At 47.8% G+C, this 14834-nt stretch overlaps 1 protein-coding gene and 2 pseudogenes across 1 annotated transcript; 2 read left to right on the top strand and 1 right to left on the bottom strand.

The window, feature by feature from the left end:
* Nucleotides 1–567: 567 nt before the first annotated feature.
* On the top strand, nt 568–1179 carry LOC136548365 (uncharacterized). The gene has a single exon (XM_066539926.1). It carries the CDS (start codon nt 568–570, stop codon nt 1177–1179), a length of 612 nt encoding a protein of 203 aa, XP_066396023.1.
* A 5950-nt stretch (nt 1180–7129) lies between these two features.
* On the bottom strand, nt 7130–9639 carry LOC136548366 (uncharacterized; annotated as a pseudogene).
* A 2651-nt stretch (nt 9640–12290) lies between these two features.
* Nucleotides 12291–13566, top strand: LOC136548367 (flavin-containing monooxygenase FMO GS-OX-like 8; annotated as a pseudogene).
* The last annotated feature ends 1268 nt before the right edge of the window (nt 13567–14834 follow it).

Genomic DNA, 14834 nt, shown 5'->3' on the forward strand with positions numbered 1-14834 from the left:
ATAAGATGATGTGTGATGAGCTCGACAACTGTTTTGCAACACACACACACACACTTTAATTTGTTTCTATATGTACGTCTTGATGCTTCATTCTACATAATTAAATTGGTTGCACAATTTACTTGCCAAAGCAGGCAATTATTACGTATTATACGATTATGGAGAATGTTTTAAATCAGTATGAATATATTCAAGAATATTCATCTCTGATCAATTGGTTGCATAATTTACATACCAAAGCACGCCAACATCACGTACGTTTATGTAGATAGAAAGTTTTAAATCAGTATTGAATGAAGAAATATTCATCATTCAATTGGTTGCAACATGCACATATATCCACACGGCAGAACTGGAAAGGCATAATCTTAAATGATACCTTTCCATAAATCAAAAGAAAAATATCTGCCAGGGCATCCTCCGTTAATGACCAAAGAATTTGGCGGCTAAAAAAATGGAGCAAACTATACAGGAACTACGTGTATAAAATGCTACTACAAGCCCTGTTCATTCGTGTGGTGTTTGCTAGCTGAGTCGTCTGTTGTAATAATAGCCTTAGAAGCGACAATGGCAACCACCGGGACAGGCATGGCCTCCTCTTCCTCCTCCTCCACCAATCCTAGCAACACCATTATTGCGCTCCTCGTGCTCCTGATGACAACCATCTTGTCCGCCGCACCACCGGTCGCCGGGGAGCCACCCAGCGTGGTGCCCTTTGCGTGCAAGGATGCCTTCGCCGCCAGCGGCGGCACTTTCACCGAGGACTTCTGCCTGTCGACGCTTCAGGGCAGCAAAAGCAGCGTCGGCGCTGCGGACTACGCCGACCTGGCCCTCGTCGCGGTGGACCTCGTCACGGCGAACGCCACGGTCACCGAGGCCAAGATCGACGCCCTGCTTGCCAGCAATAACATTAGTGGTGCGGCAGTCGTCGAGGGGCTGCAGTCGTGCCGGGCGCTGTACGGCACGGTGCTGCGGCAGTATCAGCCGGAGTGCCGCGCCGCTGTGAAGGACGGCAGGTACGGCGACGGGAAGGCGTGCCTGGGCAGGACGGCGCAGGCGGCTGGGACGTGCGAGTGGTGGTTCCAGCAGCGGAAGCTGGCGTCGCCGGTGGCACGGGAGGACGCCGTCCTCGCCAAGCTCGCCAACCTCGCCATCGCGCTGGCTTCCATTTCCAGATGATTGATATATACATACACGCCTGCTGCTTTATAATCACAACAGTTCTTATATATTTTGTTGCTTCAGTGTCATGGCTACGGCCGGGTTTATGATCATAATATAAAGAGGGTGGGGAGTCTATTTCTTCACGTTGTTGGTCAACTGATGGACGCGAATAATCTGACAACAACACGAGCTTGTGGCCACAATCCTCTTTTCTATTATAAGACCGATGGACCCTGCTCGACAGACACCACAACAGTACCCGCGCTTTCAAAATAGACTCTAGGCACCCTTGCTACCTGTGCCAGTGAACATGCCTTCATCTTTTCGGTCTTTGCCTTCTTGTTCTGTTTCTCAGGGACTTTAATTTGCACTGTCATCTTATTTTACAAGCTGAAACCAAACTCAAATGAGCGTGCCTATATGCATGTGCTAGTTGTGTTGATCGAAGACGAATTCGACTCTATAGTGTCATCCATAGTGTACATGTACCACTACGCCATAACAGGGATTCGAAGTCTTGTACACTGCACCGGCAGCCATTATGCTTCACTGCCGGGTCGTAAGTCTAGGATTTGAACAATATCTTATTGACCCGATAGTAAAGACCTCCTTTCACTGCTAGCTTATTAAGCCACAAACCGGCAGGCCGGCAGTGATATAACACTATCAGTTATCGGTTAGAGCCAAGAACTCCTGCGAGCCCTTGCAAGTCCCGATCATGTGTGCTAGGTGCGTCAATGAGAAGAGAAGAGATTGGGATCTAGGGAGAAGAATGCTGAGGACCTCACGCATTGTCAGGGAGGATGGAGGGTGCACACGAGCGGCTGAGCAGAAGCTCAAGGAGGAAGTGTGGAGTGTGCAAGACGTGATGAGTTAGTGCCTACAGATGGTTGGGCTGAGCTGGTGTTGGGCTAATGGTGAGTGAGTTGGTTGGCCTGAACGATGGGCCGGCCGAAAAATAGGGAGACAATTTTTTTAATAGTGAACGTGTGTACTGCAGAATAGTACAACAAATGTTTTATCCTTTCAATAAACTTTCAAATCTGCAGTTTATTTTATATCATGGCTAGGACATCCGTAATATAAGTTAATTATAGCAGTAATATGATAATACACTATTAAGCCTATATTGCACTAAAATATAATTTTTCATCTATTGCAAAGCATATAAATATTTAAACATAAATATATCATCACGCCAATTTACATACTATCCATGTGTTGCTAATCGACCACCATGACTTTTTTAGGATCCGTAAATATGTGTAATTACCATCTCTAACTAAAGTCGATAAGGAGTTAGTCACTGTCTCATTGACGTATAAAGGATTGGTCTCTGTCCATGATTATGATGGAAAAACCTCTCTTGATATTTCACATGATAGCTTTTGTTAGGAATTGCAGAGATACATTTATTTAGATTGGCTTAGACAACATACTACTCAAGTTCGATGGTCTGCACAATGGATACCAAGCCCGCTAACTCATGACGGTTATATCCGGACCGTCACGTCACTATAACAATGATGTGGCTATAAAATTTATGATGATTATTTTCTAGCATAGACATTGGACTTAGGTTTGCCTAAGTGGGCCTCGGGTTGATCTATGACGGTTTGAAACCATCATTGGATTCCATTAATTCGTCACGGTTTTTGAATAACCGTCACGCACGCTAATCCATGACGCTCAGTACATGACGGTATCTTAAACCGCCATAAATTCTATTTTGTGATGGTTTTTTAGCGATCGGAATTTGTCTGTCATGTATTAGTAGGTTTCTTGTAGCGTTAGTTTGAAGTCCTAAAATTTTGAAATTCAAAATTTTTAAATGATCTTAGATGGAGGCAAAACCAAAGTTGTAAATCTAAAAGAGCTATACAACTTTGACTGGCAACTTTTTTATTTGAAATTCTTTATCCATGAAAATTTCTATTCGAATTTCTCATTTTGAAATTTAATTTATTTCAAGCGACCTCAGATGAAGAAACAATAAAAAAAGTTGTAGTGCACGATGGTATCTATAGCTTTCTATAGTTGAAGCTTTTTTCATATGAATTTATTTACGGTTTCAATATTTATTTCAAATCTGCGGATAGCTGGAGAGTGGGTGCTTCTGCCCCCGCCAGCTTGGGTGTGCGGAAGAGCACGGAGGGCAGCACATGGCAGGGGATGGCAAGAGATGGCATGTCTGCCCCCTCGGAAACAGGTAATCGAACCCAGATGAAGCCGATACATACTGCATATGCGTATTGTGCAAAGTATTGGAAACGGGGGGGGGGGGGGGGGGGGGGGGGGGGGTACGCTGGTTTCATATATATGAAAATGTTCTCATATTTTTTTTCGAATTACACAAGTACAGACGCAGACCTTCAACATGCATGAACATTTATTCCTATGAATACACGTACGTAAACCCTACTCCGCTCAACACGCACGCACACTCACCCATATGAATACACGTACGCGAACTAAACTTTACCCCTATGGGCACCTCCGAAATACTATGCCGGCACATTTCAAGATTGACGAAGTCACCATAGGCGTCTCGCTATTGACGGGAACATCGCCTACCACTTAAAACACAACGCAGTTAAATCCAGGAAAATGCAAGCATCCGTCCAAAATTGAGGACTTGAACCTGGGTGGGCAGATTCCACCACAAGGAACCTAACCAACAGAGCTAGGCTCAGTTCGCAAATGTTCTCCCTCTTGATAAATATTATGCTATGTCATATAGTTTGCTGATAGCTGCTTAGTACACATAGTTGCAAATATTCAGACCATGTAATACATATATAGCAGTAGCAGTGTTCTGGTAGACGTCTGACAAACAGGCAGGGTGTGTGTTTTGTAATTCTGCTTTTCCTCCTTTAAATGAAGAAAACGCGCAAAATTGCGTGTTCGCGAAAAATATAGTTTGCTGATGATGGGCTTTATTTAATTGAAACGAAATCTCTATGAAACATAGCAGTGAGAGGGGCCTAAGCTGACCAAGGTATAGATGGTCATTCGGGCCGCCCGGCCTAGCACAACATGGGCCCGACCAGGGCAGGGTCCGATGGAGGTCGGGCTGGCATGGCACGGCAAGCTTATCGGGGCATACCGTGCCTGCCCATGGGCTGTACCTACGGCCCAGGCATGGCCCTATAAGGCTTGGGCTATGCCGTGCTGGGCCATTGGCATGCCAAGCCCGTCGTGCCCAAGGCAGCCCAAGTCTGTGTGCCATCCAGGTGCAGCGCCAATGCCGCCGGCGTTGGTGGAGGAGAGGAGCGCCAGCGCTGGTCAAGCGAGCGTTGCTACCGCTCGAGTTTGTGGAGTGTAGAAGCGCTGCCGTTGGAACCCACGCTCGCTACCGATTACGCTAGTAGATGGGATGGGCGCCATGGGCGCTTGTAGATGGGATAGGCACCATAGAGGGCGAATCAAAGTTGCAGAGTGGAAGAGGGAGCGATGGGAGAGTGAGCGACACCCAAGACACGATGCGTGCGTGCGGCGTCGGGAGAGGGCGTGCGGATGCGGTAGCTGAATGTGGGGAATCGACTTAGGGTTTCCAGAGTATATATTACTAGGTGATGGGCCGGGCCAGGCCAGCACGTCGTGCCTAGGGAGCGGCCAAGGCACAACCCTTCCATCGGTCTAGGCCGGCATGGGCACGGTGGCCATTGGGCCGGGCCGTGTGCCTGGGCCGGGCCAAAATGGCCATGTCTCAAACATAGACGTCTACTAGGTAGCGTGCCCATGAGTTGCTAAGGGACAGCTAAATTTTTGTAACAAAAAACACATGGATCGCACGATAAAATAACAATACTATGAAATTAAATACCGATGTTAAAGTGACATTTAATCCAAAAGGTAACGTTCGTGAAATTGACACAGTCATGGAGAGCCGGGCGTCGCAGGCTCACGAACTCTACTCTATAGACCTTTCTGTGATATGCTAAGATAATGTTTTATATCGGCAGGAAGAAATCTTCGATATCCATTTCTTTCCTGCTCCAATAAATCTATGAATAAGTTGCACCGCATCTCCATACCATCCTATACACTGGTTCGAGTATATATATAAATATTAGTGCCCGTGCATTGCAATAGGAAATAAATATATTTTCTTGACGACCTCAGCACCGGCCGAGCGACAACCGCATTCGAGATTGATGGACACAGGCAGATGCTCCATCCACACGATTTATTCTAAAAGATTATCATATTAAGACCATTTTATTTGCTTTTGTAATAAATAATCTGACCATTTTAGTTTTCTTGGTAGTACAAATAAAACCTGATAAAATCAATTACTTTAAATTCATTCTAAAACTTAGGAGCTTTGATGACCATTCCATTTGATTATGCTCAATAAGTTTCATAAGCTGAGACATTTATCTTCAAAATTTCTAAGTAAATCAATTCATCAACTTTTACATGGCCTGCACAGAAGACGGTTTTGCAGTCTTTGAAACAAAATCACTAAGTGGTGACACATCTAGCTAATGACTCAACATAAAATTTGTGTGATTTTTTCCCTACAAAAAGGACCGAAACTCAGTGATGCACACCCTAAACCCGACCTGGCCCTGCCGCCTCCACCGCCGCCAGGACCCTAATGCTGCCCTCCCGCCATCCCCACCGCCTGGCCGTCCTGCCTTCCCCTGAACACCCTTCTAAGCCCACCGGAGTTGGAGAAGATGAGGGCAAGAGGCCAGAACATTAGCTGTCGCCGTTGCCTTCTTCCTCTCTAGCGGGGCGCGGGCGTGGGCGTGTGATCACGTGGGAGAGGGAGAGGGTGGGCCGGGCCGCGTCGCATGGGAGAGGGATAGGGAGAGGGAAGGGGTGGTTGGCAGGTGACTCGGGTCCGACTGGATAATTGGCCTACAAATTCCTTTATACCCCACCCAATTAGAATTAGGGGAAATAAAACATAAATGTAGAAAGTTCTCATCATAAGATGAACCAATATCCTAGTCCTGATTGTTCATGCTTCGTGAAGAGTGGCAATTATTTATAAATGAAATGCTGCGAACATCATCAAGCTGAAGAATCGTTTTTACAATAATATAACATGCGCCCAAGGTTAAACTATTATTGTGTTATTTTATTTCCGTTATAATGCACATCCTATAATAATATTAAAAAAATGAAAAAAATAGACAAAGTCAGTACCCTGTACGGCAATCAACCCAAAAACATATTTTCCTACCCCTTTTCCTCACCATCGGAAGGCTCAACAAGGCCCAGCAGCCCAAATTTTTGGTTACCGCACCCGGACCAGGGGACATGCACATCTCCCGTGCAGTCACGCTCGCCTCCTTGGTCCTCGCTGCTCCTCCAAGTCCTAACTCCGGTATTCTTTCCCCCACTAATATATTACCCGCACTAATGCTATGATGACATTCAGGACAACACAAATTAAACATCCAAAATGGTTTATATGTTTGGTGATTTTGAAAAATCATCGATCATATATTATATTATTAAAATAAAAAAACATGATTCTTATGATATGATACCAAATAAAGATTACTTGCATGACAACAATGATATCAGAATATAGTGGATACATGCACAACCTTCCAGTTTTTTCATACAATAAAAAGTTTGGCATACATCAGGAATTTACATGTTGTAGCCTGACTGACTGGTAACCTCGGTGGTGCTTTAGATTTTGCTCCACACGTGACAATCAAAATTGCATAACTAAACCTCGACAAGTGACAACGGTGATCAGAGTGATAGTTTCCTATCATGTTTTACCAACATCAAAGATAGAGAATTAACATCAACAAAAAAATAAACTGAAATTGTCTCTAGCACTATAGCTTGCAAAAAAAAGAGGTACAAGGAAAAAACCAACATCTGAAAACGAAAAATGAAAAGGGATTAAACCCAGATAATGCCAAAAGGAAGACTGAACCTTTACAAAAATTGTGCGTAGCTTGCATCCAGTAAAATGACTGAATACCTTCTGCTAAGAATTGAGGTCCCTGATGAATAGTGTATCAGCAGCATTGAATACAATATATGTACCCTTGCCATCACAATTTGTGGCCCCTTGTGATCCACCAAGGCCTGTAGATGTACAAAGGCCTCCTCCTATACGGCTGCTTCCAGCAACAGCCCAGCTTGCACCATTGCCCCCACCAAAGTTATGTGCCTTGCTTCCATTCCCAGTGCCTGTAGCCTTGCTGCCACAGACCGCATCCCATTGTCAACTGTGATAAAAATGCAATGTAAATCATTCATTTCCCAATCAGAACATAAGCTTATTATAATAAAAACTGTAGAAGTCCAAAATCCAAAATGTATGACAGAGCAGAGAAATAAACCAACAGAATTCGACAATATTTATTCTTCAATAACATAAAGCTTCCATTTATTTATACTGAAACCAAACAGAACCGCAACTTCACTGATGAAGCGTCGAACAAATCAACAACTAAACTAAATTGCCCAAAATGCCTAAGATAATTCTGTTCTGCAGTACCGAGCACATAATTCTATGATCACTGCCGTAAATTTTCCTCAAACAATCCTGAATCCCAATTAAAATCCTATTAGCGTTGAAGTATATTGTGCCGGGCTAACACCAGTAGTGTGGTCGTGCTATGGACTCAACAATATTGGTCAAGCTGTGCATCATTTAAACATAAGGCAATCATTTTTCCTTGAGCCATCTTCCTCTATTTTTGGTGCAAAATTTAAAAAAGGATAAATTCATAGCAGAATAGGTTTACCTATTTGGAACACGTAAGCCAGGAAGAACAAACTTGATCACAATTGACTATAGAAGGGGAAAAAGGATTTAAATTAGGGAGAAACTAACCATAACTCATCATCCGCAGGAATGTTCTGACAGCATGCATCAAGTATGGCACCTTGGTACAAACTTAATTCTGTTACTTTCACGTTCTTTGCTATGTGCACGAAACTAACCATTCCCTGTTCCTGTCATATATACGGAACAATTTTCATTAGTAGGGCAAATCTTGAACAGTAATTAGAAAACAAAATTTAAATGAATGCTTCTATCTAAGACAAAGCGAGCATTGGCACTAACATAATTGAGCACCCCATGTCCAATGTGAAATCAGGCCAACTTCATCTCAGCACTTTTTGCTCATAACCATGCATCAAAACATGCTAGAGATACATAAGACGTATAAGATATATATGAAGCATGAATTAAAATGACCATAGCGGCATAGAGCTAAAAGCTAATTACATGGAAAATTGGAAGCTGAATGACACCCATGGAAAATTAGAAGCAGAATGACACCCTTGTTGACATAGTTGGAAATAAACTGACGTATATGTATTCATAGGGAGAATAAGCAAGCTGCCAGTCATACCTTCCATATCTCAGTGCCCAGGGCATCAAGATGAACACAAAGAGATCATCTATATATGTTGTACGAAAGTAACTATTCGTATCGTTTGCTCATATCTATGGACCAGCTAGATTTTTCAATTTTCCAGTCATGTCAAATTTCATGGCCAATCAATTGAATATCGTGTCTCATGGTCATCATTTTGCTCTGAAACATGCTAAAGAGAATATGTTAACTTTGCATAAACTCCATTATCCTGCGGTGTAAATTTAAAGCCAAATTCATCAAATGAATAAACAAATTTACTTCAGCTAAAAACGCATTGATGTGAATTAACAGAGATTGAGCATTTTTAAGTAGGTAGTGCAGAAGTAATTGCAAACACATATTGGTAATCAACTCGTAAAGAGACAAGTAGCAGAATTCCATCTGCAGTTATGCACAGGCGCCAAATCGAAAGAGAGCGTGCATAGCTGTCCCTCTGGGCACAGATGCGCCATCCTCCTTCCTGATTAGGCAGATACATGTTATATGAGTTCCAGGAACAAGAAAATACGGCTCAACTTGTGAATAGTAGCGAATCCGGGGATTATGTACCAGTGCTTGGCCTCTGGCTCGTCGCCGTCCCTCTGCTGCGAACCATTCTCCGCCTTATTGTCGTTGAAGGCCGTACTCCTCCGTGATGGCGGGCCTGGGGGCCTGCGGCGGCCCGGACGGCGGGCAGTGGCCGCGCGGGGCAGCCTGAGTTGCTGGCGGGGACGTCCTGGATGGCCGCGGGGGCGCCTTGGGGACCTGTGGCGGCCGGTGCTCCGGGAGGCAAGACGCCCCCGCGGCAACCGTAGGGAGGACATGGACTTGCTGCTGCTCCCATTTGGGCCTGTGCACGACGACGACTAGCGTGCGGCGGCGGCTAGGGTTTCCATGTAAGCCGTCGCTGCCTGCCTGAGGTCTTGAGGAGATGATGCCATAGGAGGGCCGAGGCGTGCGGAGCCGCGGACTCGACAAAAATTGCAGTGCTGGATCTCGATCTCCCGTCGTACGGTTGGGATGACGACAGGGGAGGCCGGGACACGGCGTGCTTCTGGCTGGTGGCGTTGGCGCGTGGAGAAGCCCCCTGCTCTTTCGGCGGCTTTTGCGCGGGTGATGTCATCGTCAATCCATGGAATGGCGGCGGCGTGGGGAGGGCCCGGCGTCAGCATGGGCGAACGCGTGGAGAGGGGTGAGCGTGTGATTGGACTATTACCGGGTTGAGGGTTAGACTTGGGAGCGCGATGGGTGTGATCGCACAGGCGTGCTTTCCTTCGGACGTCAGATCGCACGGGACCGGCAGCTTTCCTTCGCGGACGTGGGATCGCATGGGCCGGCAAGGTGAAGGTGAGGTGAAATTTTGTCGCACCAAAACGTTGTCTCCTCTTTATTCTCTTTAGTTGTGAGAGAAGAGATAAGCTGCCCAAGATGAGCCGAACGTCTATAAGCTGGATTTATAACATAGAATTTGGACCCTTGCCAAGCCGCAAGGTTATTAAAAAATTTCGTATCCAACAGTTTTAGATTCAATGATCACAGGAATTTGGGATTCTTAGGTATAGAGAAAGAACAATTCTATGTTATATATACTTGCCATCTTACATTGTGCACTGGTCCAGATGATTTAGATCCCCACTCCAGATGCAATCTTCTAGTTCCAAGTGAATTCAATGAAATTCATCAGAATTGCTATAGCCTGTAAATCTATTCGAAAAGGACTCACCGCTACCAAAACGATCTATAGAGATGGCTACAAAAGATTCGTAGAGATGGCTCCTCCGTCCGTCTCTACAAGTGTGTTACTAGATGTCAACGATTTCCTAAACTGGCTGCCCAGTGGGTCCATAGAAATTCATTTTAGAGGCTGCTGAGAGCCTAATATGGCCTACTTGAGAAAGGCCTTGTCGCCTAGAAGACAAGCCAAAAGAATAAATTTGCGCACAAGTCGTCTTCACTCGGGAGGCTAGGCTAAGCTTGTGGGTTTCCCGATCTTGGGAGGCGGCAACCGACCAAGGAGAGCCGCAGACTCCCTTGCACTGCTCAGGATAGGCTTCCTGCCCCGATCGACCAGAGGAATATTTATCCAAAATCTGATAGATACTTTGAACTTGAGAAATGGGCAAAGACGCAGGGCGCCTGGCCCTGCTGGGGCTCGATCTGTTTACACGCCCTAGGTGAGGCCGTGTCGGCCACTCCTTGCTCATGGTTACCTCCATGGCGTGACGCAACAAGACAAGAGCGTGCGCGCGGGCACTACGACTGCACCTGGACCTGCTAGTTAGGCTCCTCCTGCATGCGGCCATGTCCCTAGCGTGTGGATGGACATGAGGAAGATATAGATCCTTGCATGGTACCACGCAAGTTTGACTTCTGAATGGTTAGTTTCTAGGTGCGGTTCTATGTTGTTGGCCCACGACATCGACGAGGGATGTGCCCAGTGCCACTACCAACTGAAGGCCAGGACAAAACCCTAGAGGCCCCATAGCTAGGCTTCCTTGTATTCCAGCATCCGGTATATAAGGCGGGGCATGTGCTCCTGTAGGGGATCGGATCCCAAATCAAGCGGTCAAACCTTTGTTCATTAGCGTGGCACCCTCCTACCATCTCTCTCTCTCTGTTATAAGAACTTGATTGAGCATTCTAACACAAAAAACGCCAGTGCTAGACGTAGAGATGCCAGAACCAATATAAACTCTTTTGTATCTTTAGTGCTTCAGCCAGTGAAATCACACGCATCGACACATAATCGAACCCACAACACCTACAATATGATATACCTAGTGCACGCAAAACAATAATTTGAAACGTGCTCACGCAAATCTAGGTAAAAGGAGGAACTAGATGCTAATTGAAATTGCATGAATTTAAATCAAGTTAGCTAACATACGAAGGGGAATTTGGGTCCATAATCTCCACTAACCCACTTGGCAATGACTTGAACCAACATGATGCACCCCATGATATGCAACCTAACTTTGCCATAAGTCTCCAAATTCCCTAATGTCCCGTTGGACTTCGCGCTTCCCTTTTGGAAACCAAACCTTTTTCGTGGTCTTCATGGTTGACATAATCTCCTTCACTAGTACAGAAATGGTCACCCCCTATGGAACGTACACTGCCGGTTTTATTAAATCTGTCGGTGATAAGCATCACTGCTGGTTCACGTTGTGAACTTTTCCTCTTGCTAACATTTTTTTGCTACTTTTGTTTTGCCACATTTGATTATGGCATTCTTAATATTATTCTCCAAATGTGTAAAACTCACTCACATGCAGGTCTGGAAGTTGCTCAAGCCAACCTGATCGATGAGCCACTTTCAATTATTGAGTGCCCTTTTGTTCACTTTAGGTGAAAGCACACCACCACCCGTGTCCATGCCTGGAGTAGAGAAAAAAGAATAAAAGTAAGGATAAGGCATAAGGGAAAAAGAAGGAGAAGAAGAAGCAATGCAAGTTACAACGCCACCAGATAGTCTAGCAACAACCACTAAAAGTGCTAGTTATTGCTTGGTTGATATATTAAATGGATGATGTGCAATCATACTGAATATTCGGGGGTTATAATGTTGCCCTCATATATATTTCTATATATGCATGGGCATGGTGCTGAAAATGCTATTCTCATTCCTGTCGCTGACATATTCGATATTCCTGTCATTGCCATGCCTGTGTTGTAGAGTTCAATGGCGAGCAAGGGATACCTACTGCTCCAAGCACAAGGATACCTACTATACTCGGTGGTGAGCGTCAAGCTTCGCTCTTGTAGTCATTCAGTATGGGTAGCTGCAGGCCGAGAGAGGTGTGCGTCGTTGGGGCGGGCATGTCCGGGCTGGCGGCGGCCCGGGAGGAGCGGCGCGAGGGCCACGCCGTCACGGTCATGGAGCAGAGCGGCGACGTCGGCGGGCAGTGGCTGTACGACCCGAGGATAGACGGCGACTATCCGCTTGGAGCCAAGGCGCCGGTGAAGGTGCACAGCAGCATGTACGCATCCGCGCGGATGATAAGCCCGCGCGAGTGCATGGGCTTCTCCGACTTCCAGTTCATGCCCAGGCGGCCCGGCGTCCGCGGCCGCGACGCGCGACGCTACCCGAGCCACCGCGAGGTGTACTGCTACTGCAAGGCGTTTGGCCTCGCGGACGCCATCAGGCTCAACACCAGGGTCGTGCGGTTCGCCATGGCGGCGCCGCCGCCGCCACGTGACGCTCGCAGCAACGGTCGAGGCGACTACTCTGACTTGAAAAGGAAGGTGAGATCTGTACACGTCGTGCCTGGCCCTGGTGGCGGCGGCGAAGCGGAGGTGGCCGTGGAGGAGGTGTTCGACGCCGTGGTCGTGGCCAATGGCCATTACTCACAGCCGAGACTACCAAGCATCAAAGGAATGGACGTGTGGCAGCATCGGCAGCTGCACAGCCACTCGTACCGGGAGCCGGACCCCTTCCACGACGACGTGGTGGTGGTGGTCGGCTGCGGCGAGAGCGGCCTGGACATTGCAACGGAGCTCAGCGGCGTCGCCATGGAGGTCCACCTCGCGGCGAGGTCCGTGGAGGCGCCCACAACGCCGCCGCCAATGGTGTCCAAGATGCTGTCCAGCCACGCCCGCATCCGTCTGCACGCACACGTGGACCGGCTGTGCGACAACGGGCGGGTGGTGTTCGCCGACGACTGCCGCGTGGTCGCCGACGCGGTCATCTACTGCACGGGCTACACCCTACACCTACTCGTTCCCGTTCCTGGACACCGGGGGACTGGTCACGGTCCGCGACAAACGCGTGGGCCCGCTGTACGAGCACACCTTCCCGCCGGCTCTCGCGCCGTCCCTGTCGTTCGTCGGCATCCCCATGCGGGTGTTCGCGCCGTGGCTCTTCGAGGCCCAGGCGAGGTGGATTTCGCTGGTGCTGTCCAGCAAGGTGGCGCTGCCGCCGGAGGAAGACATGCTTCGGGCGGTGCAGGAGGACTACCGTGCCAGAGAGATGGCCGGCGTGTCGACCTCCCTCACGCGTGCCATCCCCGCCCTCGATCACAGGGTATATATGTATCGTCTTCGTCATTAATATTACTGCGTGCGTGGTCACAATGGATCTCTAGCTGACATGACAGGCTTGCTCTCTCTATTTGGTCATCCATGGATCAGGAGTGCTTTTGCCGAGTGTTTTTATGTTTATCGAGTATATTCCCTCGGGAACTCGATGAACAAGTTCTTTGCCGAGTGCAGCGATAAAAATACTCGGCAAAACAAAAAAAAAACACTCGGCAAAGAGGGAGTTTGCTGAGTGTAAAAAAAAACACTCGTCAAAGATGAGGTTTGCCGAGTGTCAAAAAAAATATTCGGCAATAAAATAAAATCTTTTTTTCTAGAAAAGAAGGAGAAGAAAAAAAATGAAAAAAAAAACTTTGCCGAGTGCTCAGATCTAGAACACTCGGCAAAGAAATAAAATCTTTCTTTTAGAAAAGAATGAGAAAAAAATGAAAAAAAACTTTGCCACTTTGCCGAGTGCCTTGATCTGGGACACTCGGCAAACAAAAAAAATATCTTCTTTAACACACCCAGCGCCCCACCCTCCTTCCTCCGCACCCGCCCCCAGCGCCCCGTCCCCTTCTTCCTCTGCACGCACCCGGCCCCTAGCGCCCCCTCCCTTTTCTTCCCCGCCCCCAGCGCCCCCCTCCCCTCCCCGCCGGCGCCCCTCCCCCTCCTCTCCCTCTTCCCCGGATCTGGCGCGGCCGCCCCCTTCTCTCCCTCTCTTCCCCGGCCGGTGGTGGCGTGGTGGTGGTGGCGGGTGGTATCGTGGTGGTGGTGGCGGGTGGTGGCGTGGTGGTGGTGGGCGGCGGTGGCGTGGTGATGGTGGCTCATGGCGGCGGCCGTGAAGCCGGGGAGCGGAGGCGAGACGGAGGGCGTGAAGCTGGGCCGCGGCGCAGGGGAAGGGCGCCGCCAAGGAGACCGACGGCGGCCGGTGGTGGCTTTTTTCGGAAAAAATGTTTGCCGAGTGTATTTTGGGCACTCGGCAAAGTCTTTGCCGAGTGTCCGGCAAAAAATACTCGGCACTCGGCAAACCTTTTGCCGAGTGTTTTTTTTGGGAAGCTCCTAGTTCTGGTAGTTGCATTCGGACCTCCCGCGCATGGAGGACTGGAAGGCGGAGCTGTTCATGACTGGCTTCCTGAACTCCCAGGGCGACCAGGAGATCTTCCGTGACCGCCAAGTCGACAGCGAGAATGTCCGCGAGGGCGTGCAGAGATGGCGCTGCCTAGCTGGTGCACAGTATATACGAAGCTGCCCTCGCTGCTGCCCCAACCCACGGTGGTCATGGTTGTTTCTTATTGCCGG

The sequence above is a fragment of the Miscanthus floridulus genome, chromosome 4, assembly GCF_019320115.1.
Source record: "Miscanthus floridulus cultivar M001 chromosome 4, ASM1932011v1, whole genome shotgun sequence".
Taxonomy (NCBI): Eukaryota; Viridiplantae; Streptophyta; class Magnoliopsida; order Poales; family Poaceae; genus Miscanthus; species Miscanthus floridulus.

Coding starts and splice junctions, on each gene's coding strand:
- LOC136548365 (XM_066539926.1), top strand. CDS start 568: ATGGCAACCACCGGGACAGGCATGGCCTCCTCTTCCTCCTCCTCCACC.